The 25,076-nt window shown below is 35.9% G+C and overlaps 1 protein-coding gene across 9 annotated transcripts in view; it reads left to right on the top strand.

Annotated features, from left to right (window-relative positions):
• FRYL (FRY like transcription coactivator) overlaps positions 1–25,076 on the top strand; it is a 244,672-nt gene that overhangs the window by 117,771 nt on the left and 101,825 nt on the right. For all 9 annotated transcript variants that reach the window (XM_033856980.2, XM_033856979.2, XM_033856984.2 and 6 more), the window contains 8 exons: positions 1,816–1,955; positions 2,785–2,881; positions 10,495–10,574; positions 10,950–11,030; positions 13,806–13,974; positions 14,250–14,342; positions 21,824–21,922; positions 23,012–23,113. In XM_033856980.2, the coding sequence (XP_033712871.1) occupies positions 1,816–1,955; positions 2,785–2,881; positions 10,495–10,574; positions 10,950–11,030; positions 13,806–13,974; positions 14,250–14,342; positions 21,824–21,922; positions 23,012–23,113 (861 nt within the window). The remainder of the gene's footprint in view (positions 1–1,815; positions 1,956–2,784; positions 2,882–10,494; positions 10,575–10,949; positions 11,031–13,805; positions 13,975–14,249; positions 14,343–21,823; positions 21,923–23,011; positions 23,114–25,076) is intronic.

The raw sequence follows: 25,076 nt of genomic DNA, 5'->3' as shown, positions 1-25,076 counted from the left end.
AGCACACACTTAGTAAATAGCCACTGGTCTAAGAAGAAACCATAAATAAGAAGGCTAGTTCTCTGCTACAGTAATAATAAGATCACCTCATATAACCCTTTTCAAATCTTAATGCCATTACAAAAGGTACTAATTGCTACTAGTTATTAATTATTAATGTATTGTTAATATATTATTTTAAAGGTATTTAGATTATTCACATCTTGAATCCACTTTACTAATGATGAATGAACAATCAATATGAAATCTTATTAAACAACATTTTAAGGAAAACTTCCATTTCTTTTTTTATGTAAATGATTAATAAAACTATATTTTATCATGCTCCATACCTTGATTTTTTTCCACAATAAAAAGCTGTGAGTGGGGTAAACTGCTTTAATATGTATTTACAGTAGCAGATGGTGTTTTCTTATTCCTTCTTTAGGTATTAAAAGGGATTTCCTTTGAGTGGTATTGTTCATTGTTAATGAAATACAACTTTTCAAAAGTGGTTAAATAAAATTAGAATCTTGTTTTTTACTTTAATTCCCTATATTAGAAACTATTCACCTGTCACGTTATGGTAATTTATAAATAAAAGCATGATTAAAGGAAGGCAGAGATCATGAAAAAGAGAAAAAATATCATACATAATCAAACTGTTTCATTCTTTTTTATATGAGAAATATAAAATATTAGGAAAAATAAATGTTTAATTCCTAGAGCTATCAATTTATCTTCATTAACTGATACTTCCTACAGTCGTGGAACTGAACGAGACCTTGAGTATTGCTGCAACCCGTAGTTTTTTAGTTAAGCAAAACAAAGTGAAGCATGTTTTACTGTATGCTGATTTTAAAATACTAATTTTACGAGCAATGGGTTGAATCAGATACAGAGTCTCTTATGAAGAGAGAATGTTTTTTCTCTGGATCCTCAAGATGAAGAGTGACCTTAGGGTTGACTAATGGTAGCTGGTGTACCTCTTACCACCACAACAGGCAAGTTGGGTTCATTCATGAAATGAATCTGATAACTCATCTACAATTCAGATAGTTTAAGGGATGCCTCAAATTGAGTTGCAGGTGTCCATCCCACTTCATTTATCTTTCTGCTGTTCATTTATATATTCTAAGCTTTAAAAACATGTATATAACACATTTCTAATATGTTTATTTGTATCACAAATTAATTGTGTAATTATAATTCTTTGTTCGGTGTCATAGCAGCACAGAATAAAGTGGAGCTTTTCCCCCAGTTCTAACATGGTGTAGTCTTCTCTGTTTCTGCATCTCTTCATCCCTTCTAGTGGCAACATTTTAGGACATTTCACTCACATGAGCAGAGAGGAACTGGCCCCGGGGGATGGGGGTGGTGGTGGGGGAGGAAGTAGGTGTGGTTGTTTCATGTTCTGTGTTATACAGTTCACCCAGAGGTGTCATGTGTGTAATCAGGGATGTTACTGATGGTCAAGTTTTTACACATGTGAGTAGCATATGGAGGCAGGAAAAAGGTGGAAAGTCTCTGAGCTAAACTGAATGGATTTGGATAAATGTTAATAGCCGGTGAAACTTAGCTCACTTTACTTTATTACTTGGCTAAACCCCTAGCCCTTATTTTATCTTATTTTTTTTTAATATTTAAATGTAAGTGGCATTTTATGTATTTATTTTTTTCCCTTTTATTTTAAAACACATTTATTGCTTTGGAGTTACTGCATTTAGTGTATTTTTATTCTAGAAATGTTACTCCTTTCTAAGTGATTGCTAGTAGCCTGAGGAGCATGGCACTTTGATGTTGTATTTTACTTCTGGTAACGTCTTGTATTTTCAGTTGATAAGCTCTATGAGCTCAGTAGCAGAGCACTGTCTCCCTTCCTTACTTCGCACCTTGTTTGACTGGTACAGACGCCAGAATGGAGCTGAAGATGAGTCTTATGAGTATAGGCCTCGGTCTAGCACAAAATCTAAGGGGTAAGTGGCTCATTTTCTACTGTTCGACCTGGGCTCAAAACACTTCCAATGAAGCGGGTAGTAGTGTTACCAACTGACGATTGTTATTGTTTGGTTACTTTTGTTATGAAGTGGTAACAAGGGGAAAAGATAGTCCATACTTAAACTGTAAATCGAGGAAAGATATCTGTTAAAGTAGGTGCTGCCCTACAGGAGTCATCACTGGGACTAGTCATGCAAAACTGACTTTCTATAGTTCAGTGAGGAGCCTTAACAGTCATGGAAGGAGTTAAGAAAATATTCAGAGGAAGTCCTGTTCACGTGGTTTGTGAAGGGAAACAGTTGTTGCGATACAGGAAGACTGCCAAAACCCTAAATTCTTATACCACGAGACTCTTCTTGGTGTTAAATCCTCGAACTTGTCTTCTCCTTCTTCAAATTTCCCAGGGAGATCATGGCTTTAAGTAAAACGTCTATTTGTGTTCAGGTGATGGCCCATGGTTTAGAATTGTACCTCAGTAGATGCCACTTGTGATTTTTCAACTTAGATTTGTGAAAAAATGACCTGGCACTGTATTTCCGTGTTTTTCTTCCTCTTACTAATTCTTTTAGATTAGGTTTAATTTCTGACAGATGTAATAGTGAGATGTGCATATAAGTTCCTAATGTACAAAAAGAGAAAGAACATAAGAACATGTAATACATACATTGGGTTATTATAAAAACTTGTAATGATTGCTGTGGGACACCATATGTACTAGGAACTCAGCAAATAACATGAAGTACTAACCAAGAGCTATTTGAGAACTTATAGTTTTAATGCAATCCTAATTTGGGATTCTTGTTTCAGGGATGAACAGCAACGTGAAAGAGATTATCTTCTTGAAAGAAGAGACTTAGCAGTAGATTTCATTTTTTGTTTAGTTTTAGTTGAAGTTCTAAAGCAGGTAAGCTCTTTTGTTTCTGCAAAGTCTGTATTTCTTATTTTTTGCTAATTTTGCCTTCATGTTTCAGTTACCTTATTTAGGATGTTATATCTAAACTTCTGGCTCACGGAAACAAAATTCCTATAATTTAATTATACTTCTGTCAATTGCCTGAGGGTTCCGTGTCCTGTACCTATCACTCCCCATTTTTCTACCTTCGTTTACCATCCAAGACATGAAATCATGTTAGCAAAATAGAGCTGAATAAAAAGTATGTAAAATCTGGGCTTTTAGCAGCAGCTGTAGTCCACCTGTCATTCACCTACTCCAATCCCTTTTTGCCTCCACTTTCACAGAAATTCTCTGTGGAGCCCTCAAGCCTGCATTTCAACATGTAATAATTGTGCAGTGATAGTTGAGGAACGGGGGTGATTTGACTTGAGTAAGACTGAGTTGCCAAGTGCAAATGGTTTTCAGACAAGTGAGAAGACCTCAGGATAATGAATTGTTTATGTTTATTCATTCAGTGAATATTAGAATGCCTACTGTTGGGTGGCATTGTTCTAGGTACTGCACTCCTGAGCTCAACATCTGAATGGCATAGGTAGTAAAGATATAAATAGGTAAATAGTGTCAGATATCATGTTATATATTTTTACTATTCACAGTCAGTACAAGTATATGTATAAATACCTGTACTGATTTGAGGGACTTCCCTGGTGGTCCAGTGGGTGGGACTCCACGCTCCCAGTGCAGGGGGCCCGGGTTCAATCCCTGGTTGGGGAACTAGATCTCGTATGCATGCTGCAACTAGGAGTTCCCATTGCCACAACTAAGAGCCTGCATGCCGCAACTAAAAGATCCCGCCTACCGCAGCTAAGACCTGGTACAGCCAAAATAAATAAATAAATGCATATTAAAAAGAAAATACCTGTACTGATATGAAAATGTTTTTGTAGTTTGTAGTCTTTAAAAAGTTATATACATCATTCAAAAATGTTCCATATATTTCCAGTCATGCACACTGTAGTGTTTTGAAAAAAATTCAGGCTACCTAAAAGAAAAAAAATCATATTTTGCACAGCACATGATGTGTTCGGACAGGGAGTTTTGTTTCTGTTGTATAAAATGGAGTAGAATATATAATACAGCAGGAAACAGCAAATGTTAAGATATAAAAGTTAATTGATTTGATAGTCTTTTTTAACATAGCTAATATAAAAATATTTGAATTATTTATACTTTCATTTATACTTTGTTTTTACAATATATGTGAAAAGACACTGAATATCTGAAATCTGAAAATAAAAATAACTTTTTTGGCTTTGTTTTGTTTAAAAATAATTTTGAATACGTGACATAGATAAATGCACTAATCAAAGATAAAAACAATTTAATTTGTACCTTCCATAAAGGTTTTTTTTAGTAGAGGTGGAAAAGAACTTTCCTCTGAAAGTTGTGCTTTCTGAAAGCCAGATTTGCCTTCTGTGATCTCTTAGTTTAGCTGGGATCCTAAGATGCTAAGGCTGAGGTCAGTAAGGATATCGGAGGAGCTGAGGACCAGAAACACTGTACCATGAACGGACTTGGACGAGGCCTCATTGTGGTTGATCCCTGGCATTTCTTGTGTGCTAAATGTAGGTCTTGTGAGTGGTTTGGTAATTAGCATTTGCACTTCTTTACTTAGTTAAATCATAGAGGTATTTCTTCTTCCTGCAAAAGAAATTGCAAGCTCTGTGCACTGACAGTCAGGCTCTATTGTGCCTTTTCTCCTTTGTTTCCCATGATTTTCTTCTACTTAGCAGTGTCTCTCTTCTCATCTAAAAGTTGCTCTTTGTTTTTTAAAATATTTATTTATTTATTTTTGGCTGTATTGGGTCTTCGTTTCTGTGCGAGGGCTTTCTCTAGTTGTGGCAAGCGGGGGCCACTCTTCATCGCGGTGCACAGGCCTCTCACTATTGCGGCCTCTCTTGTTGCGGAGCACAGGCTCCAGACGCGCAGGCTTAGTAGTTGTGGCTCACGGGCCTAGTTGCTCCGCGGCATGTGGGATCTTCCCGGACCAGGGCTTGAACTCGTGTGTCCTCTGCATTGGCAGGCAGATTTTTAACCACTGTGCCACCAGGGAAGCCCTAAAAGTTGCTCTTAATTGCATTGACTTCAGAACTTCAGTGCACAGACAACCCCTTGGAGGTTTTTCTTCTTCCTCTTCCTCCTCTCTTGTCCTTTCCCCCGCCCCATTGTCCTTGTCTTCATCCTCCTTTTCCTCCTCTTCTTTTAAAAAAAAAATAGTCCAGGGACTTCCCTGGCACTCCAGTGGTTAAGACTTCTTCTTCCAATGCAGGGGGTGTGGGTTTGATCCCTGGTAGGGGAGCTAAGATCCCACATGCCTTGGGGCCAAAAAACCAAAACATAAAACAGAAGCAATATTGTAACAAATTCAACAATAACTTAAAAAAAAAATCCCATGTAGGTTTTCTCTTTCCTAATAATAGGCAAGTCTTTTTAGCTTCTTCAAATCTAATTAAACTATAGAAAATGAAGTAAAGATCAATAGAACGTTCTGAAATATCATGACAAACGAACCCAATTTTCTCCCGTATCAAAATGGTGTAGGGGGTCTTCCCTGGTGGCGCAGTGGTTGAGAGTCCGCCTGCCGATGCAGGGGACACGGGTTCGTGCCCTGGTCCGGGAGCAACCCACATGCTGCAGAGCGGCTGGGCCCGTGAGCCATGGCCGCTGGGCCTGCGCGTCCGGAGCCTGTGCTCCGCAACGGGAGAGGCCACAACAGTGAGAGGCCCGCGTATCGCAAAAAAAAAAAATAAAAATAATAAAAAAATGGTGTAGGGTTTAATAGCTCCAGAGAGTAATCAGTGTAGCGTATGTTGAATTTAATAGGACTTTTACTTTTGTCCCACATAATATACATGTATTAAAATGTGATTTAGTTTTATTTTGATGAGATGGACAGCCCCAGGAGTATTGAAATATCGATACATGGTTGGATCAATCTTAAGGAGGAGTATATATTACTTGTGGGTTAGTTCTTGACCTTATATATTATAAATTGTTTCTTGAATAATTTGTCATGTCTTTATCCGACGTTATTATGTGTCATCATCACATATTTAGATCTCTTCAAAATGCACGAAGAACTCTGTATCCCTTGTACCAGCTGGTCATTACAATAAACTGGGAGATAACCACGGCAAGTGTTTTTATTCCAGCTGTGTCATTTACTTGCCGTGTAACTTGGGCAAGTTATTACCCACTAATTCTTTCCTTCTCTGTAAAAGAGTGGTGAGAATTAAATACAATAATGCCCGGGACATGGAAAGTGTCCAATAAATGCTATCTGTTGTTTTCATCTTATACATCAATGTTCTTAGTTGCAGTGACTTGCTGAAGATTATAAAGCTAGTTCTCTCTTTATTTTTTTATTTTATTTTATTTTTTTAATAGATTTATTTTATTTTTGGCTGTGTTGGGTCTTTGTTGCTGCGCATGGGCTTTCTCTAGTTGTGGTGAGCGGGGGCTGCTCTTCATTGCGGTGCGCAGGCTTCTCATTGCGGTGGCTTCTCTTGTTGCAGAGCACGGGCTCTAGGTGTGCAGGCTCCTGTAGTTGTGGCACATGGGCTCCGTAGTTGTGGCTTGCGTGCTGTAGAGTGCAGGCTCAGTAGTTGTGGCTCATGGGCTTAAGTTGCTCCGCGGCATGTGGGATCTTCGTGGAGGAGGGCTTGAACCTGTGTCCCCTGCATTGGCAGGCAGATTCTTAACCACTGTGCCACCAGGGAAGCCCCTAGTTCTCTTTGTAAATAAAATTATTCTTATTGGTAAAAATCAGTGTTACAAAATTAGGTGAAATGGCCATCATCTTATAAAATTAAATTTTAAATCATAACAAATTAGACAAAGGATTGAGTTTATATAAATGTGATGACATGAGTGTGATTCACCATGGGAACAAAATTAATTCAAGATGATAAAGGACTAATTTTATTTTTTCAAGAAAGTCAGAAGAATAATTTGGGGGTCATGGCCAACTACAAATATTAGCATATTAGTACCTACCAGAGGCTTTAGAATCCATGGTAAAAGCACTATAGCATTTAGTATCTTTAAGCAGTTTTCTTTTTATATTGAATTTTAGCCATACATTTATTCGTTGAAACAAACAAGATTGGGAAACCAGGCTTATAAGCCACTTCAGGCTCTTGGCTTAGTTTTATGGGTGCTTATTGTGAAGTATCAGAAGGAGGAGTAGATCCTTAGTATTTTCAGGTTTGACATTAGCATTTTATTTATTTATTGTATTTTTATTTTTTTAATTTTTGAATTTTATTTATTTTTTTATACAGCACGTTCTTATTAGTCATCCTTTTTTTTTTTTTTTTTTTTTTTTTGGGGTATGCGGGCCTCTCACTGCCGTGGCCTCTCCCGTTGCGGAGCACAGGCTCCGGACGCGCAGGCTCAGCGGCCATGGCTCACGGGCCCAGCCGCTCCGCGGCATGTGGGATTTTCCCGGACCGGGGCACGAACCCGTGTCCCCTGCATCGGCAGGCGGACTCCCAACCACTGCGCCACCAGGGAAGCCCAGTCATCCATTTTATACACATCAGAGTATACATGTCAATCCCAATCTTCCAGTTCATCACACAACATTAGCACTTTAGATGTTGGTGAGCAGCCCTGAAGGTTATGGGGTTATTTGTGATTTTGCTGAGTCATGAGAGTTTATTCACTGTCCTTTGCACTGAGGTCTGGTCATTTACATAATGAGCGTACCTTGCTGACTCCCCGTTGTCCATGTCTTAACCTGGTTTTGTGGTTTTCTACTTTCATGATGTGCTAAAAGCATTAGATCTGGGGAAGTGGTAGTGGGAATAGCTTTGGAATAAAACTTGGGTATTCTTTAGAGTCTACTAGATATATCCTTCTTGAATGTTCAAATAGAATTAGATCTGCTTCCAAAATCATGCAGATGGCAAGATCTAAAAAATTCTTGATGCTCTAGATGGAAATACTACTCCATGAAAGTAGAACGTTTTCTCTATAAACTGAACTGGGATTCTTTCCCACCCCAGCCCCCCTTTTTTGGAGGTTCAGCTTGGGAATTTTTTTGATTATTGTAAATAAGGGGAGAAGTAGGAATTTCAAGAACGTCTGAGCATCCTGATAGTGTTCATTCTTAAAATAAAATTTTTAGAGGTTGTGCTTTTTTTCTTCCAAAAATTAAAGATGAGATAATATTTATTCTCTTCTGTTTCTCTGTCTCTTTTCTAGCTATAATATGATAAAACTGAAAGTTTTCTTTCCTCATTTGTTCCGTTTATTAAATGCATTTTCATATATCAGAAACTGGGCACAGTATTTTGTAGAGAAGTATGCACTGACTTCTAAACTTCAGTCCCCTCATCTGTAAAACAGGGGACAAATACTACTGTGTAAGGCTGCTATAAGTGTTATAAATAATGTATATAAAATGCCTAAGTAATACCTGGCACACAGACACGTGAAAAGTGTTGGTGGTGGCATTACTAATAACTAATATTATTAAGGTAGTAATAAAGAGCACACAACATAGCTAAGTAGTGTCCCTAGCTGTCATTGTTAGACTTCTGGCATAACTGGAGCAAATAAAGACTACTTAGGAGAAAGTATAGGTGTAAGTTAACTTGTGTTTCATATCTCTGGCCTAGAGCACACCAAACATCCCTGTATAGAAGTCAGTATGGTAAAACCACAACACAGCACAGTAAATGGGGCCCAAAAAATTAAGTCACGTAAAATGCAGTGTCGCATTATTGCAAGGTCACTGAGGCGTCTGGGGCCAGCTTGCGTGATTAGCGCTGTGAATTCTGGAGTAAGTTCTGGAAGTCGGGCTGCTGGATCCAGATACAGCATATTCCCGACTAAAGCTTGGTATCACCTAGTGGTAGATATCTACTTTGTTTTAACCATCAATGGGATAATCATAGGGCTTACTGGGACTTATGGGACAACAGCAGTGACTTCAGTAACCTTTTTCTTACCTTGGGGCCTATTTTGTTTGGCCCAGTCCAGGGAAGATGAAGCTAGGAAAATACATCTGCCTACCCACTTCCTAATGGGCTCTGGGTTCCCTACCAGGCCTTGTCCTCAATATCTGCATCCTATATTCTAGTTCCGTCATCTGCCCTACATTCCTAGGAAGTAAGAATTTTGTCCTAGTCCCTTTTAGAGAAGGGTGGAAAAGGTGAGAGACCAAGAATCTCCCATTGTAATGTACCCAGTTTTGCATTCTCTCAGGGCTGGTAATTATGGGGTTCTAATCTATTACCTACATTTTTTACCGGTAAAGAGGTAGAAACTTCCTCCAGGTTTCATAACTAGTGAAAAGAGAAGCTTGGCTTTTCTTCATTAGAATGATAAAAAGTGTAGAAAGACCTTTTGGTCTAATGAAGAAAATGTTTTTATATGTTATATAATGATTTGATTATAGTTCACCTATAACAGTTTTTTTGGACCTTGAAAAGATGGCTGTAGATTGAATAGGGAAGAACAATAGCCAAGCTATCTCTGAAGAAAAGTAAGGGAGGACTTGTGGTGCCAGACATGAGAACTTATTAGTAAGCCCTAATAATTAAGACAGCATGATTTTAGTATAGATGCGTATAACTTGATAGAATAGAGAGCTCACAAACAGACCCACACATATAAAGAACTAGAATCTGTATCAATGACGTCTTGGATAATCTTTGACCCATCAGTTCTTCCTTTTGGATGCTTTCCCATGGAACTGTACAAGTAAATAATGTTAAATGCACAAGATGTTTGTTGTATAACATTATATATATTGAATACTGAAAATCTGGAATGAAATGTTCATTAATAGGGAGCTCATTAAATAAATTATTTTATATATATATATATATACTGAGTATTACATGGCTGCTAAATAATGTAAGAAGGAGCTAAGTACTGATGGGGAAAGATGCATCAGTCCATTAAGTAAAAAATAAGCTGTGTGGATGAGTGTGTGTAGGAAAAAGCCTGGAAGTAGATATATACCAGTAGTGATTATATATGGGGGAAAGGGCAGGGATTTTACTTTCTGGTTTAAATGTTTTGATGTGTTGTCCATATTAGGAACTGGCGTGTAATTTTTAAAGAACTAAACAAAACAAACATTTAAATAACAAATTTCTAATAAAACCATAAATAATTTTAAATTGTTGGGAAAATTAGAGTCCCTTTTGGATACTATTATGATAGAAAATCAGACTATATGAAGCCTGGCTCAATCAAAGTTTACTTTCCTATAGGCGTTGCAGAGAGTCACCCATAAGTGTGTTTTTAACTTTCGGACAGTGACAGTTGTAGTAACAACAATGACTATTTTTTCATCTGCATAGTCTATAGTTTAAAGATTAGCGATTATAAAGCTTAATGTTCATGAATTTAGAGCTTGTTAAAGTAGATGTTCAACTAAGTTCTTAGAGAAAAATAATACCATTCTTAGAAAAGGGGAAGATTGACAGATTAATAGTAGGTCAGATCATGAAAACTAAAATTGATTATTGATTTGGTTAGTTGAAAATACTCATAAAAGACCTGTAATCTGTTTAGCACACACTTGATTTTTTTTTTTTTTCTAGATTCCTGTTCATCCTGTGCCTGATCCCTTAGTTCATGAAGTTCTAAACTTAGCTTTTAAGCACTTTAAACATAAGGAAGGGTAAGTAAAATACGGGACTGTTGCTTTTATCTGCGGTCCAGATTTAGACTGTTAATTTGAACTCTCATAAATCATTTGTTTTCTGAAGTTCAAAGCAATTATCTTCCTGTATTTTTTAGTCCACAGGAGATGCTTATGGGAAAGATTTTGTAAAAATGATTCTTAAAACCATTGATTGAATTTATAAGAATCAGGCTAAATTTCCTGGCAAATTGAAATCTAGAGAGAGAAGAAAATTCATGTGGTTTTTATCATCCTATAAATGAATCTTCAGAGAAAATTTATGCAACACCCTGATAAGGAATTTTCAGAGTTATTAAGAAAGTTTGTAGAAAAATTTCATGAAATAATATGTTTGTTCTTTTGCTATTTTAGATATTCAGGAACCAACACTGGGAATGTGCATATTATTGCAGATTTATATGCAGAAGTGATAGGCGTTCTTGCCCAATCAAAGTAAGTTTTATAAATCACTGATTTTGATTTGTTTTGCTTTTTAGAATTCTCATTGCTAACTAATAGAATAGACACTGACAGTTTTAGATCTTTTTTTTTTTTCATAGAGTTATTGTGAAGTCTGTTTCACCTTTTATTATTTTGCTGCTCTGTTCCTTGGAGCAGGGGTCCCCAACCTTTTTGGCACCAGGGACTTGTTTCATGGAAGAGAATTTTTCCACGGTGAGGGAGGTGGGGGATGGCGGCAGATGATGGTTCAGGCGGTAATGCAAGTGATGGGGGGGATGATTCAGGCAGTTATGCGAGCGATCGGGAGCGGCAGATGAAGCTTCGCTCGCTTGCCCTCCGCTCACCTCCTGCCGCGTGGCCCGGTTCCCAACAGGCCATGGACAGCTATTGGTCCATGGCCTGGGGGTTGGGGACTCCTGCTTTAGAGGAATTTTAAGTGACGCCCATACCTCAGTTCCACAACTTGTCTTCATTATTTGGGGTTTTCCATAAAACCTGAATTGAGGAAGTAAGAAATTGCCAAGAATAGTCAGGTCATTACCTTATTCCCTATTTTTCACAGTTCTTTGAGAAGTGTTTTTATAAATCTTTCTTATAGAACTCTTGTCGAAGCTAATAATTACTTTTAATAGTTTCTACTTGAATGCTTTTATTTCTGAGATAGCAATGCAGTGTCTTCCTTCTAACCATCTTATTTATTTTAATACTGAACAGAGTTTTGAATAGGTGGAAGACATACCAAAAAGGAAAGATAAAGATACTAGAGTACTCCATAAAGAGGGTGTTATTCATTAGGAGTTACATACATTGAGTTGTATTGAACCATCATTATCGTAAACGGTAAAAAAGATGTTTGTCTTTAGTATTGCGTGCTTGCTCTAAAGACTATGGAAGATTTTGAATTTCCTTTAATGCTACTGGGAAATTTTTAAGGAAAAAAGTATCATTTTAGATTTTCTTGGGCGCTATTTAAAGAGTCAGTCTTTGGCCCTGAAATCATCCTATAGCAACCTTTTTCAGTTCTAAGAAAGCAAACACAATTATTGTTAATGTTTAGTAGTTTAGATTTTAATATGAAGTAATATATTTTATTATTTGGTAGTTACTATCCTTTAATTTAGTATTATTTATGTTTTATCCTTTGTAGTTTACCAGGGACCCTTGTATACCCAATGCTGTATAGAACTTAGAACGTAGTTGGAGTATTTGAAATGACTTAGACGTAGACAATAGTATTTTAATATTGTGTTCATATTTAATCAACAAGGAATCCCTGTTTCAGGAATGTAGCTGCAAAAACATGAGCAATAATGTATTTCTTTTCATGGCACAGTAGTTCATATTGTAATTTTTATTGAAAATGATTTTCTGTCAGGATATAGGTTAGAAGTGCTAAATAACACATGAGCAAGTTGGGTCCAGAAGAACCCTACATCATAGCTAAGTTAAATCTAGGATGGGAAGGATAGTAAATCTAAATGGCCAATGGTAAATTGATGAAATGACGCTCAGCCTCACTGGTCTAGTTGTAAGAGAAATGCCACTCAGAGCAATATTGAGGTGTTTTCCACCCATACATACAACGCGCATGGGAAAAAACATGGATGGACCCACATTAGGCTGGGCTGATGGCACCAACATTTGAGAGGAAAGGTGGTGAGGTGGGAAAGGGGTGGGGAGAAAGAAAGGGCTGGGGGTGTTTTAGAATCTTGTCAATGCATTTCCTTTGATTATAGTGACTAATAATTATTATGAAAAATTTAATAGGAAAAATCCTTGGATTCTAATAATATTGCAATGGGAAGATTTTTATCCACTTTATATTTTCTTTATAAAACGCAAAAGAACACTTTCATGGAAAATGGTGTTGTATTTTACAAGACTGAAATGGAAATGGAGAAGTTATACTTCCTATCATGGATACATATTTCATTAACATGTAATTAATATCCATGTTTAATTAATATTAATTTGTACTCAGTGCCCATTGGGAAGTATGCTTCATTTGTCATTATAACTTTCGAGAACTGGTTTCCCCAAGTAACATCAGCAATAAAACCTTTGTTTCATAGAGGGGGAAAGTGAAGTATTATCGATTAACAAACTATCAGATATCTTTTTCCATTGTAAGCAAAGAAAACCTTAGTAGCCTTAACTGTTGTAGTCATTTGAATCCAGGATGTTGCTCAGCATTTCAAAAGCATTTTGATTTCTTCAGCTGATTCCCATTGTGAGACCAGTGCTCTCCCACTCATCATCTTCAGTTTTTCTACAGTGTAAGGAGATAATAATTTTAAGAGATACTTAGTAGTCTACAAGTGATTGGTTTATCTCTTTGAACAAATATGTAGTCTCCAGTCTGCTCTCCATGTAACTTAAATTGCAGACTTTATCAAAATGAGTCTTAGAATTTAGAGACACTGTCTGATTTACATGTGGATGTTTTATGGGTGGGTTATTAGATCTTATTTTTATGATGATTACGAACTATTAAATGGTAATGATGCTGTATTGATGGTATTATAGGAATAAGAAATTCTAATAAGAATTTCTCCTTAAGGCATTTTTTATTTGAAAAAATAAATGAACAATAAATCTAGAATAAGAAATATTTTTGTTATCTGTATGTTTTTCTGGGTAATTTTGATGAGGGCAGAGAAAGGAGATGGTGTTTAGGTAAAATACTTCTTGATTTCAACCTTAAATATCATGTGGGAAATGAGTGTTTTCAATTCATATCAAATTGTGTATCCGTGTACATTAAAGGTTTCAGGCTGTGAGGAAGAAGTTTGTGACAGAGTTAAAAGAACTGCGACAAAAGGAACAAAGTCCACATGTGGTACAAAGCGTCATCAGCTTAATAATGGGAATGAAATTTTTCCGAGTGAAAATGTATCCTGTAGAAGATTTTGAAGCATCATTTCAGTTCATGCAGGTGATCTGCAGTAATTAGAATTAGCCTAACAGTGGTTGTTTTTGCTTTTCATGACTATTTAAAAGAAACAAAATAAATATAATTAATGACGTTACTAATTCCTTACTCCAAGTGTTAAATTGTCAGAAGTGTGAATTAATTTTCTTTTTAAATTTGAACATGATGTGAACTTAGCTTTCTGGTAAAATTGCAGAGTATTTACAAAATTATTGTGATATTAACATTTCTATAATCTTCCTCCTTTTTAAATCTAATATACCTTTTTCCCTCTCAAGGAATGTGCTCAGTATTTCTTAGAAGTAAAGGATAAAGATATAAAACATGCACTTGCTGGTTTATTTGTGGAGATTCTTATCCCTGTAGCTGCTGTAAGTATATTTTTAATTTTATATTGCATTTTAAAAGTACTTTTTTGTTGAAGAAGTTACCACATGTGATATTCTTACTTTCTGGTATCCTCATAAACAATAAAGCGGAAACTTTGAATGTAGTGGGAGTATGGGGTAAATCATTATTAGACACATAGCAGAAGAGCATCAATCAGTCTTTTAATCAAAAGAACAAGCCCAGGCCCTTAAGATTTAGAGACTGTTAGGAAGGCAGAGTATTTGCAACCTAGAAGTAATGATTATCTCAAGTAGCTCAGTGTAACACACTGCATTTCATGGCGTTTGCTCCTTACAAAATGGCAGCCATTTTAATGCCTCTGAAGAATTTAAAAGTACTGTGACATGTATCCTAGAGTTTACAGGATTGTCTCAGTTTTAAAAGTTAATTTCTATAGTTGCCATGACATTCATCATACCTGTCAAAATATGTATTCTAAATTATTTAGAAAATATGGCTGCTATAAATATGGTTCCAGTAACTTCTAGGGAAGCGGATTTATAGAAGCTTTTCTAGGTCTAAATTCATTGTGTTATTCAAAAATAATTCTGTAGTTACTAGTAACATAGCATGGTATAAATAGGATTCAGGGATTTTAGAATACTTGGACATGCTAGATTTTTTTGTTTCCTGGGTTTTTTGTGGTATGTGTTATGCCACTCACTTTCAGCATACTATGTACTGCTGTATAAATGATATTCTTTATATATATACGTGTAATTTCATTTAAAAACACTTATGGAGGTAAAATTGACTTAAATTACACATATTTAAAGTGTACAATTAGACATATGTATATGCCTGTACAACCTTCACCACAGTCAAGATAATGTACGTACCTATCATACTTCAGAAGTTTCCTCATGTTCCTTTTTAATCCCCCCCCCCCACTCCACATTGTTCTCAGGTAACCATTGATCTTTCTATTCCTCTACTTAGTTTTGGGTTTTCTAGAATTTTTTTTTTTTTTTTGTGGTACGTGGGCCTCTCACTGCTGTGGCCTCTCCCGTTGCGGAGCACAGGCTCTGGACGCGCAGGCTCAGGGGCCATGGCTCACGGGCCCAGCCGCTCCGCGGCACATGGGATCCTCCCGGACCGGGGCACGAACCCGTGTCCCCTGCATCGGCAGGCGGACTCTCAATCACTGCGCCACCAGGGAAGCCCTAGAATTTTATATTAATGGAATCGTACAGTACAGACTCTTTTTTCTGGCTTCTTTCACTCCGCACAATTATTTTGAGTTCCAACTATGTTACAGAATATATCAGCAGTTTATACATTGTTGACTAGTATTTCATTGTATGGATATACCACAGTTCGGTTATGTGTTTATCTGTTTTTGGACATTTGGGTTGTTTCAAGGTTTTATTTTTATATAAATTTATTTATTTTTGGCTGCATTGGGTCTTCGTTGCTGCATGCGGGCTTTTCTCTAGTTGCGGCGAGTGGGGGCTACTCTTCGTTGTGGTGCGCGGGCTTCTCATTGCAGTGGCTTCTCTTGTTGCAGAGCACGGGCTCTAGGCATGTGGCCTTCAGTAGTTGTGGCTCGCATATCTGATTTATTCTTTTATAAGTTGTGCTTTTGGTATTGTACCTATGAAGTCTTTGCCTAACCCAGGGTAACAAAAGTTTTCTATATTTCAGTTTCGGGATTTACTTTTAGGTCAGTGATCTATTTTGAGTTAATTTTGTATATGGTATGAGGTATGGATTGAAATTTTGTTTTGTTTTGTTTAATTCTTTTTGTTTTTGCAAATAGCATCCAGTTGTTCCTGTACTGTTTCACTTGTTTGTTTACAACTCTTTCTAAGTACATTAGTTCCTTTGTCAGAAAATTCAATTGACTCTATTTGTGTGGGTCTTTTTCTGACTCTATTCTGTTCCAATAATCTGTGTGTATATTCTTACAACAATGGTATAGTATGTTAATTACTGTAGTAAGTTAGAAGGTAGGTAGTATATATACATCTTCCAACTTTATATTTTTCAAAAAAATTTTGGCTCTTCTAGGTCTACTGCATTTACATATAAATTTTAGAATCACCTGGTCCATTAAAAAAAATCTAGTGGGATTTGATTGGGATTGGATTAAATTAGTCAATAAATTGGGAGGACAGACATCTTAATATGGATTCTTGCAATTCATGAACATAGTTTCTCTCCTTTTACTTAGGTCTTTATTTTCTGTCAACAGTGTTTGGTAGTTTTCAGTGTACAGGTCTTGAGTATATTTTGTTAAATTTAGCCCTAGGCATTTCATATTTTTATGCTACTCTAAATGGCATTGTTTTAAAATTTCATTTTCCAGGTGCTCAAAATACTTTTCAATGTACATTTTGTTTTTTTTTTTGGCTGCGTTGGGTCTTCGTTGCTGCGCACTGGCTTTCTCTAGTTGCGGTGAGCAGGGGCTACTCTTCATTGCGGTGCACGGGCTTCTCATTGCAGTGGCTTCTCTTGTCACAGAGCATGGGCTCTAGGCGCATAGGCTTCAGTAGTTGTGGCACGTGGGCTCAGTAGTTGTGGCTTGCAGGCTCTACGGCGCAGGCTCCATAGTTGTGGCGCACGGGCTTAGTTGCTCCACGGCATGTGGGATCTTCCTGGACCAGGGCTCGAACCTGTGTCCCCTGCATTGGCAGATGGATTCTTAACCACTGTGCCACCAGGGAAGCCCCAGTGTGCATATTTTATTTTTGCCTTATTGCACTGGCTAGGACTCTCAGTACAAGGATAAATACAAGTGATGAGAACAGACTCCATTCACATCTTAGGGCTAAAGTCATCAATCTTTTACCAATAAGTATGATGTTACCTGTAGATTTTTCATAGATGCCTTTTATCATATTGAGGAAATTTACTTCCATTCCTAGTTTGTTAAGAGTTTTTTTCAGGAATGAATGTTGGATTTTGTTAAATGCTTTTTTTTTTCTCTGTCTACTGAAGTAATCATATATTCTTTTTTGTTCATTAATATGGTGAACTACGTTGATTGATTTTTCAAATGTTGCATCAGCCATATATTCCTGGGGTTAAACTCCTCTTGATCATGATAAGATTTTTTTAATATATTGTTAGATTTTATTTGCTAGGTGTTTTTCTTTTGAGAATTTTTGCACTTATCTATGTTCATGCGGGCTGTTGGTCTGTGGTTTTCTTGCAATGTCTTTGTTTTTAGTAACAAGTTAATGTTGAAGAAGTTTGTGCAGAGTTGGCTCTACATCTTCCTTTGGAGTTGGGTAGAATTCACCAATAAAGCCACCTGGCCTGGGATTTTTCTCGTGGCAAGCTTTTTAACTACCAGATAATTTTCTTCAGAATACATAGGGCTGCTCAGACTGTTTCTTCTTGAGTACGCTTTCATGTCTTTCTAAGGAGTTTGCCCATTTTGTTTGAATTATCCAATTCATTGTAAAGTTAGACATAATATTCCTTTAGTTTCTTTAAATAGCTATAGGATCTGTAGTGACCTCTTCCATTCCAAATATTGGTAGATTGTGACTTTTCTCCTTTTTTCCTGATCTGTCTGGCTAGAAGTTTATTGATTATATTGATCTTCTCAGAGAACCAGCTTTTGACTTTATTGATGTTCTCTATTTTTCAGTTTTCTATTTAACTCATTTCTACTTGGATTTTTATTATTTTTCTTCTACTTACTCTAAATTTGCTCTTTTTTTCCCTGCTAGTTTCTTAAGGTGGAAGCTGAGGTCGTCAAGACCTTTTCTCTTTTCTAATATAAGCACTTAATGCATATATTTCCCTCTAAGTAGTTCTACAGTGGCAGCCCACAAATTCTGATATCTTGTGTTTTCATTTTCATAAAGCTCAGAATACTTTCTGCTGTCCTTTTTGAAATCCACAGGTTATTTAGAAGCATTTTATTTAATGTCTAAACATTTGGGGGTTTTCCAGAGATCTTCAGGTTACTCATTTTTAATTTGTGGTTGCAGAACATATTTGGTATGCTTGAATTCCATTAGGTGCATTGAAATTTGTTTTTTGGGCCAGAATATCATTTATTTTGATGAATGTTCCATGTGCACTTGAAAAGACTATGTATACTGCTGTTGGATAGAGTGTTCTATGAATATCAATTAGGGCAAATTGGTTAATAGTGTTTTTCAACTCTGCTGATTTCCTCTCTACTTGTTCTGTCAACTACTGAGAGAGGAGTATTGAAATCTGACCAACTGTTTCTCTTTGCAGTTCTGTCAGTTTTTGCTTGCTGTATGTTTAAGCTCTATCATGAAACACATGTATGTTTAGGATTGTATATCCTCTTTAATTAACACCATTATCATTGTGAAATAACCTTCCTTATCTCTGATAATATTCTTTGCTCTGAAATCTACTTTATCTGATATTAATATAGCCACTCCTGCTTCCTTTTGATTGTATAAGGATAGTATATCTTTTTCCATTTTTTCCTTTTAATCTACTTGTGTTTTTATATTAAAATATATACATATATATATATATATGTATATATTTTTTTTTGTAGGCAGGATATGGTTGGTTCTTGCTTTTTTATCCAGTCTGACAATCTCTGCCTTTTAATTGGGCACCACATACATTTGATATGATTAGTGATACAGTTATTTTAAATCTGTCATCTTCTGATTATGTTTTTAATTTTCCCATCTGTTCTTTGTTTCCTTTTTCTACTATTTTTTTGGATTAATTGAATATTTTTGTGATTCTTTTATCTCCTTTGTTGGCTTATTAGCTATATCTCATTGTTTTGTCATTTAATTGTTTATGGTATACATCTTTAACTTATCATTGTCTACCTCAAGTGTTATTATACTGTTCATGTGTAGTGTAAAAACCATACACAATGGTACACTTTAATTTCTTCCCTGAAAATTCTCACACAGCAGTAAGCTGGGGCCATCAAAGGGCTCACCTCATCTATTTTCCATTCCTCAGGGGTCACTTTCTTTTGTTGACTGATGTATAATGTTTTGCGTATCATTTCATATATTTTGTTCCTTTTTGGTTGTTTCAGATGGTAAAATAAGTCTAGCCCCCTTTACACCACCTTGGCTAAAAATGGAAGTTAGTAAGATTCACTTTATTCAGGTTTTATTCTATTTAAAATATTTTAAAATGAAGAAATTTATTTTCATACTGAGAATCAAATGTAACTGTTTTGACTTTTATTTTTAAATACTGAATTAATTGACTTGTGATCAGTGTGTTCATATGGAATGGTTTATGGTATTCAGGTCCTATCTTTAGAACATGTTCAGAAAAGATGGACAGGGAATTGTAAGAAAAATTAAGAATTTAAAATATTAATGACATAGCAGTTGTAGAGATTGGCATGATTTTTTTTTACCAGTTTTGAATATTTACTTATAGTTAAATACTTGAAGATTTTTTAAACGAGTACAAACAGAAGTCATGAACTATAAGTTTGTAAGTAGTTTGAGTCAAATACCCCACCCCCACTCTCACCTCAGTTTTAACCGTGAAAATAGGTTCATTTTGCCAAAAAGAAAACATGATCATTTATAAAACCACATCAGCTTAGCTATGAAGTAGCTATGTACTTAATGAAGTACATCATTAGTGCATGGACTTCAATTTCTTTTCCTAGAAATGGTTTGAAACGCTGCGTATCCATCCCAAATTGTCATTTGTGCTTCCCCCTTGTCTGAAAAATCTGTTTTTGCCAGATATCTGAGATTATGTTGTAGTTTCTAAGGTAACTTATCAAAAGGAGCAGATTGTGGGAAGAAAGACCCTTGACTGTGGTCCATTATTACTGGGTTGCCTAATTCTTCTTTTATGCCATGTTTGCTTTTGTATTTTATTTGTTTACTAGGGCTGCCCTTACAAAGTACCACAAACTAGGTGGCTTAAGCAACAAAAATTTATTGTCTCACATTTATGGAGCCTAGATGTCTAAGAGCAAGGTGTTGCCAGGTTGATCTTTTTCTGAGTGCTGTGAGGAAGATCTGTTCCATGCCTCTTGCCTAACTTCCGGTAGTTTACTGAAAATCTTTGACCTTCCTTGTCTTATAGATGTATCACCCTGATCTCTGCCATCATCTTCACATGGTGTTATCCTCGTGTGCATGTCTTTGTCCAAATTCTCCCCCCCCCCACCTTTTTAAAATTAATTTTTATTGGAGTGTAGTTGCTTTACAATGTTGCATTAGTTTCTACTGTACAGCAATACAGCTATACATATACATATATCCCCTCTTTTTTTGATTTCCTTCCCATTTAGGTCACCACGGAGCATTGAGTAGAGTTCCCTGAGCTGTACAGTAGGTTCTCATTAGTTATCTATTTTATACCTAGTATCAATAGTGTGTATATGTCAATCCCAGTCTCCCTATTCATCCCCCGCCCCCTTTTTTAAGGACACAGTCATGTTGGAGTAGCCCCCGCCCCAACTTCAATATGACCTCATTCTAACGTAACTAATTATACCTGCAATGACCTATTTTCATATAAGGTCACATTATGAAGTATGTGGGGTTACGACTTCAGTATATGAATTTTGGGACAATTCAGTCCATAACACCAGCCTCTTCACATAGAACTCCTTCTGTCTGGAACATTCTTGCCTCTCAAATAACCTCCAGCCTCCTTTCCTGGTTAGATTCTACTTATTTATTCATTATATATATTGAGTGCTTTCTGTGTGTCAGGGCCTCCTCCGTCCACAGGGAATACAACAATGATCAAGGTAGGAAAGACTCCCTGCTCTTACCGAGCTTACGTCTAGTGCAGAAAACTCAAACAAGTATGTAAAATTATGTATCAAGAGTATATGCCAGATGTGGTGGTAAGTACTGTGCAGAAATGTAGAGCAGGGTAGGGGCCTAAAAATTCTTGAAGTGGGCAGGGAGTTGAAATTTTAAATAGAGTAATTAGGAAAGATCACCACCTTGAAAGAGATGGTGACGATTGAGCAAAAACCAAAGGAATGAGGGAGTAAGACATGCTATATTTGGGGGAAGAGCTTCTTAGGCAGAAGGAACCAGTGCAGACATCCTGAAGCAAGAGCATGTTTGATGTGTTCTAGGAGCAACAAAGAAGCTAGTGTGGCTGGATCCTAGTGCAGGGGGCCAGAGTAGTGGGAGATAAGACCAGAGAGGTTAAATGGGAGGCTATTGCAGTATTTTAGGTAAAGTAATGCCGAATTCAGCTTAGATGTTACTTCCTTCTGGAGTTTTTCCATTGGGGTCTCTTCTGAGTGCTCCAAGAGGACAGAGAATTTCCTCTTAGAGCTCCTGTTATACCACACATTCATCTGCTTCTTCACCCAGGGCTGGGACCTGGTTTATCTTACTCAACATTTGATCATTTGGTGTATTATGGGACTTCATCAGATACTCAGTGAATTATTGACTAATTTCAAACCTTACAGAAACTTATTGTAATCCTTGTATAGTTTGATCTAACACTTGTAACCATTTTCTTTGTGTTTTTGTATTATCTTTTTACCTAGGCTGTTAAAAATGAAGTGAATGTTCCCTGCTTGAAAAATTTTGTGGAGATGCTTTATCAGACTACTTTTGAACTGAGTTCCAGAAAGAAGCATTCATTGGTATTGAGAAACATTTCAAACCTTCATATGTTTAATTAGGAGTTTTAGTAATTGATTTATGAATTTAGTTGGTTTTTTTAGTAGAGTTTTAAGAGAATTGTAAAAATTGAAATTGTAAAATATGCAAAGTGTAACACAAGGACAAATTTTACCTATTTTCTCCTGCTGTTTTCAAAACTTTCTGTTCTTAATTTTACTAGCTCTGTATTTGATAGGTTATTCAGACTTCATTCTAGGTATTTACCTGTCTTGACAGATGCTATAAATTATGTATTAGAATAAAGGAAAAGTTAAGTGTAGTCTCATATTAAACCATAAATTCTTTTATTTTACATTATAATAAATTATATTCTGAAGCATTTGATTATTTAGGAGCTATTGTCTGTCTAATTACATCTTTTCTATTCAGAGATTTAAAGCATTTTTTTTTCCATTTCACCATCCACTTCGGTAACTTTGAGGGGTTTTTCTGTAAATTTGCATGCAGCTTGGAGAAAGTTTGGAGAATTGGACAAATACTTGACTGTTTAAGATAGAGGTATAATAATAAACACTGGTTGTGCCAGGCATTGAGCCAAGTGCTTTACATTCTTTGTCTTACTTTAAGCCTCACAACCCTATAGCATGTGTGTGATTAGCATTCTCCACTTTACATGTTAGGAAAGTGAGGCTTCTATAGCATGTGTGTGATTAGCATTCTCCACTTTACATGTTAGGAAAGTGAGGCTTTGAGCACTTTAACATATCCTCCCTGAAGTCACACACCTGATGAATAGAAAACTGCAACATTAGTGCCGGTCTGTCCTCTGATCCCAGGGCCACTTTACTGGTTAGAGGAGGAATGGGTCTAGGGAGAAATAATAGCATATTTCTCACTTGGGGAGATGTGATAGATCAGGAAATTGTTCTTATAGAAAATCTGCCCTTTATCATTCTTTGTTAGATTACTCCCTGAGATCGTATTTTTTAAATTACAAATGGGAAAACTGCTAATAGAATTTTTTTTGTTTATGAGAATGAATGAAATATAATTTACAAGTCCAGTGCTTTTTCATAAAAATGTTATTCTCTTTCTTCTGTCTCCTATAGGCTCTATATCCATTAATTACCTGCCTTTTATGTGTCAGTCAAAAACAGTTTTTTTTAAATAACTGGCATATTTTCCTACAGAACTGTTTGTCACATTTAAAGGTAAGACTTAATCTCATTTCTGACCTGTAAATACTGACTGTAGTGTATTCACTTATGCATATACATTGAACAGTATATAATAAAACTTTTAGTACTATAGTTCATTTGAATAGTGATACTTCAACATATTCCTTTTCTTATACGTACTTCATTCCTTCTATAGGGAATCATGTTATAGACATGAATAAACGGTTGATTAAAAATTTAGTTGGTCTTAATGAATGCAAAATTATACATTTGTAATGATTGTTTATATTATCTTGGATCTAGCAATATTTGTTAATAAATAAATTCCTTTGGAATTTCGGAGTATTAGTTAATCTTATAAAACTCTCCAGATGCTTATTTTGCGTTTTCTCTTGAGAAAATTCAGTAATGTTGGCTCAAGTCTGAATAATATGAAAAAAGCCTCGATAATAAAATATCAGTAAAAGCACATTTAGTGTTAACTATGCCCAGCCAAATCTGAAAGTATGGTACTGGATCCACATAGACGGGAAAGCTCCTGCAATGATTCTGACTTGAATCAAGGGGTAATTAATTGTTATTAACACTGTTTGGCACATCTGTGTCCAGTCTCTTAGGATTGAAAACAAAACTGTGAGATAGAAGGATCATTATCTGCCCAGGATGCTTTGCTGGCAGAGCCTAACAGGATCTTCTTTTCTTCTGTGGATAGGACCACAGTTAATATCTGACACAGAACGTGGGAATATTCCTCATCTGCATGTCATGTGAATGCTTCATTTGAATACCATTTTGATACATAAATGAATATATTTGAATATTTGCTTACATGTTATAGAAACATGCAGACATGGCATTTCATTTTCTGTTATTCCTCTAAGTTAGGGTTAAGACTGAAAAACTTAAACTTGGAAGACAATGAAACCAAGGCACAGAGAGATTAAATGAGTTGTCTCTGACCCTACAGCTCATCGTGATATTGTGAGAAGTAGGACTGGCTTTTTTTCCTCACTTCAGGATTGGTTCACTGGACAACGTTATCCTATATATCTTTTTTTTTTTAATGATTTTACATATCATTTTGAAAAATACTTTGATTTCTTAGTAAGGTGTACTAAAATATGTCTTTGAAAAATATTTTTGGCTATTTTCCTCCTAGATATACATACACTGATGTTATTCATATTTGGGTGAGAATTGATATATTCTCTTTGCTCTGTTTATGAAAATTCCCAGGGCCAATCAAGCTGGTTAAATTCTTTATGTCATGAAACCAGAAAATAAGTTTTATTTAAGTACATTATATTGTTTCTGTCCTTATTTTGATAATTCATACAGATTTAGGTACTGAAAGGGAAATGATCATTTTCTGGGTAGTATGATTCTTCAAACTTTTAATAACATACTTTAAGACACGCGTTTAAGTGTTTCTGGAAGTTTGCTTTGTTTCATGACAATTCATACTTTTCTGTTGCTTGTTGGAATGTTTTTATACATATACGTTTGCACCTAACATATTTGCAGTTCTTTCGCAGTACTTTAACTTTTTTTTTTTTTTGGCTTAAGGCTTTCATTTAAAATGCTCTTTTCTTTGAACCCTTACCTCCTGTTAAATATTTCTGGCATATTGTCCATTTTCATTAATGGCTGTGTCAATCTGCCAGGCTAAAGGAGATAAGAGCCACTTAGCATGAATATTTGGAATATAGTTGTCTTGACCATTAACCTTTAACTTACATTAAGGCTCTATTCAGCAGAAATTTTATGACTTGGTTCCTGCTTGTTAAGTTTTAGATACTGTGGCTATGCTACATAGTTGAGGTAAGGAGTCGAGCATTCAGGGAAAAACTATGCTAATTATCTCTTGTGACAGGTATAATTTATTTGTTTTGTATACAGGAAAAATTGGTCCAAGATAAAGGTCTTACCTAAATTGATTTTGTTTTGAGATTCAAATAATCTCTTGAGTTCAAAAAAATCTGTAACACTTTTCCGT

The sequence above is a fragment of the Tursiops truncatus genome, chromosome 5 (genome assembly GCF_011762595.2).
Source record: "Tursiops truncatus isolate mTurTru1 chromosome 5, mTurTru1.mat.Y, whole genome shotgun sequence".
In the NCBI taxonomy this organism is placed as follows: domain Eukaryota; kingdom Metazoa; phylum Chordata; class Mammalia; order Artiodactyla; family Delphinidae; genus Tursiops; species Tursiops truncatus.
This window is presented reverse-complemented; position numbering and strand designations above follow the sequence as displayed.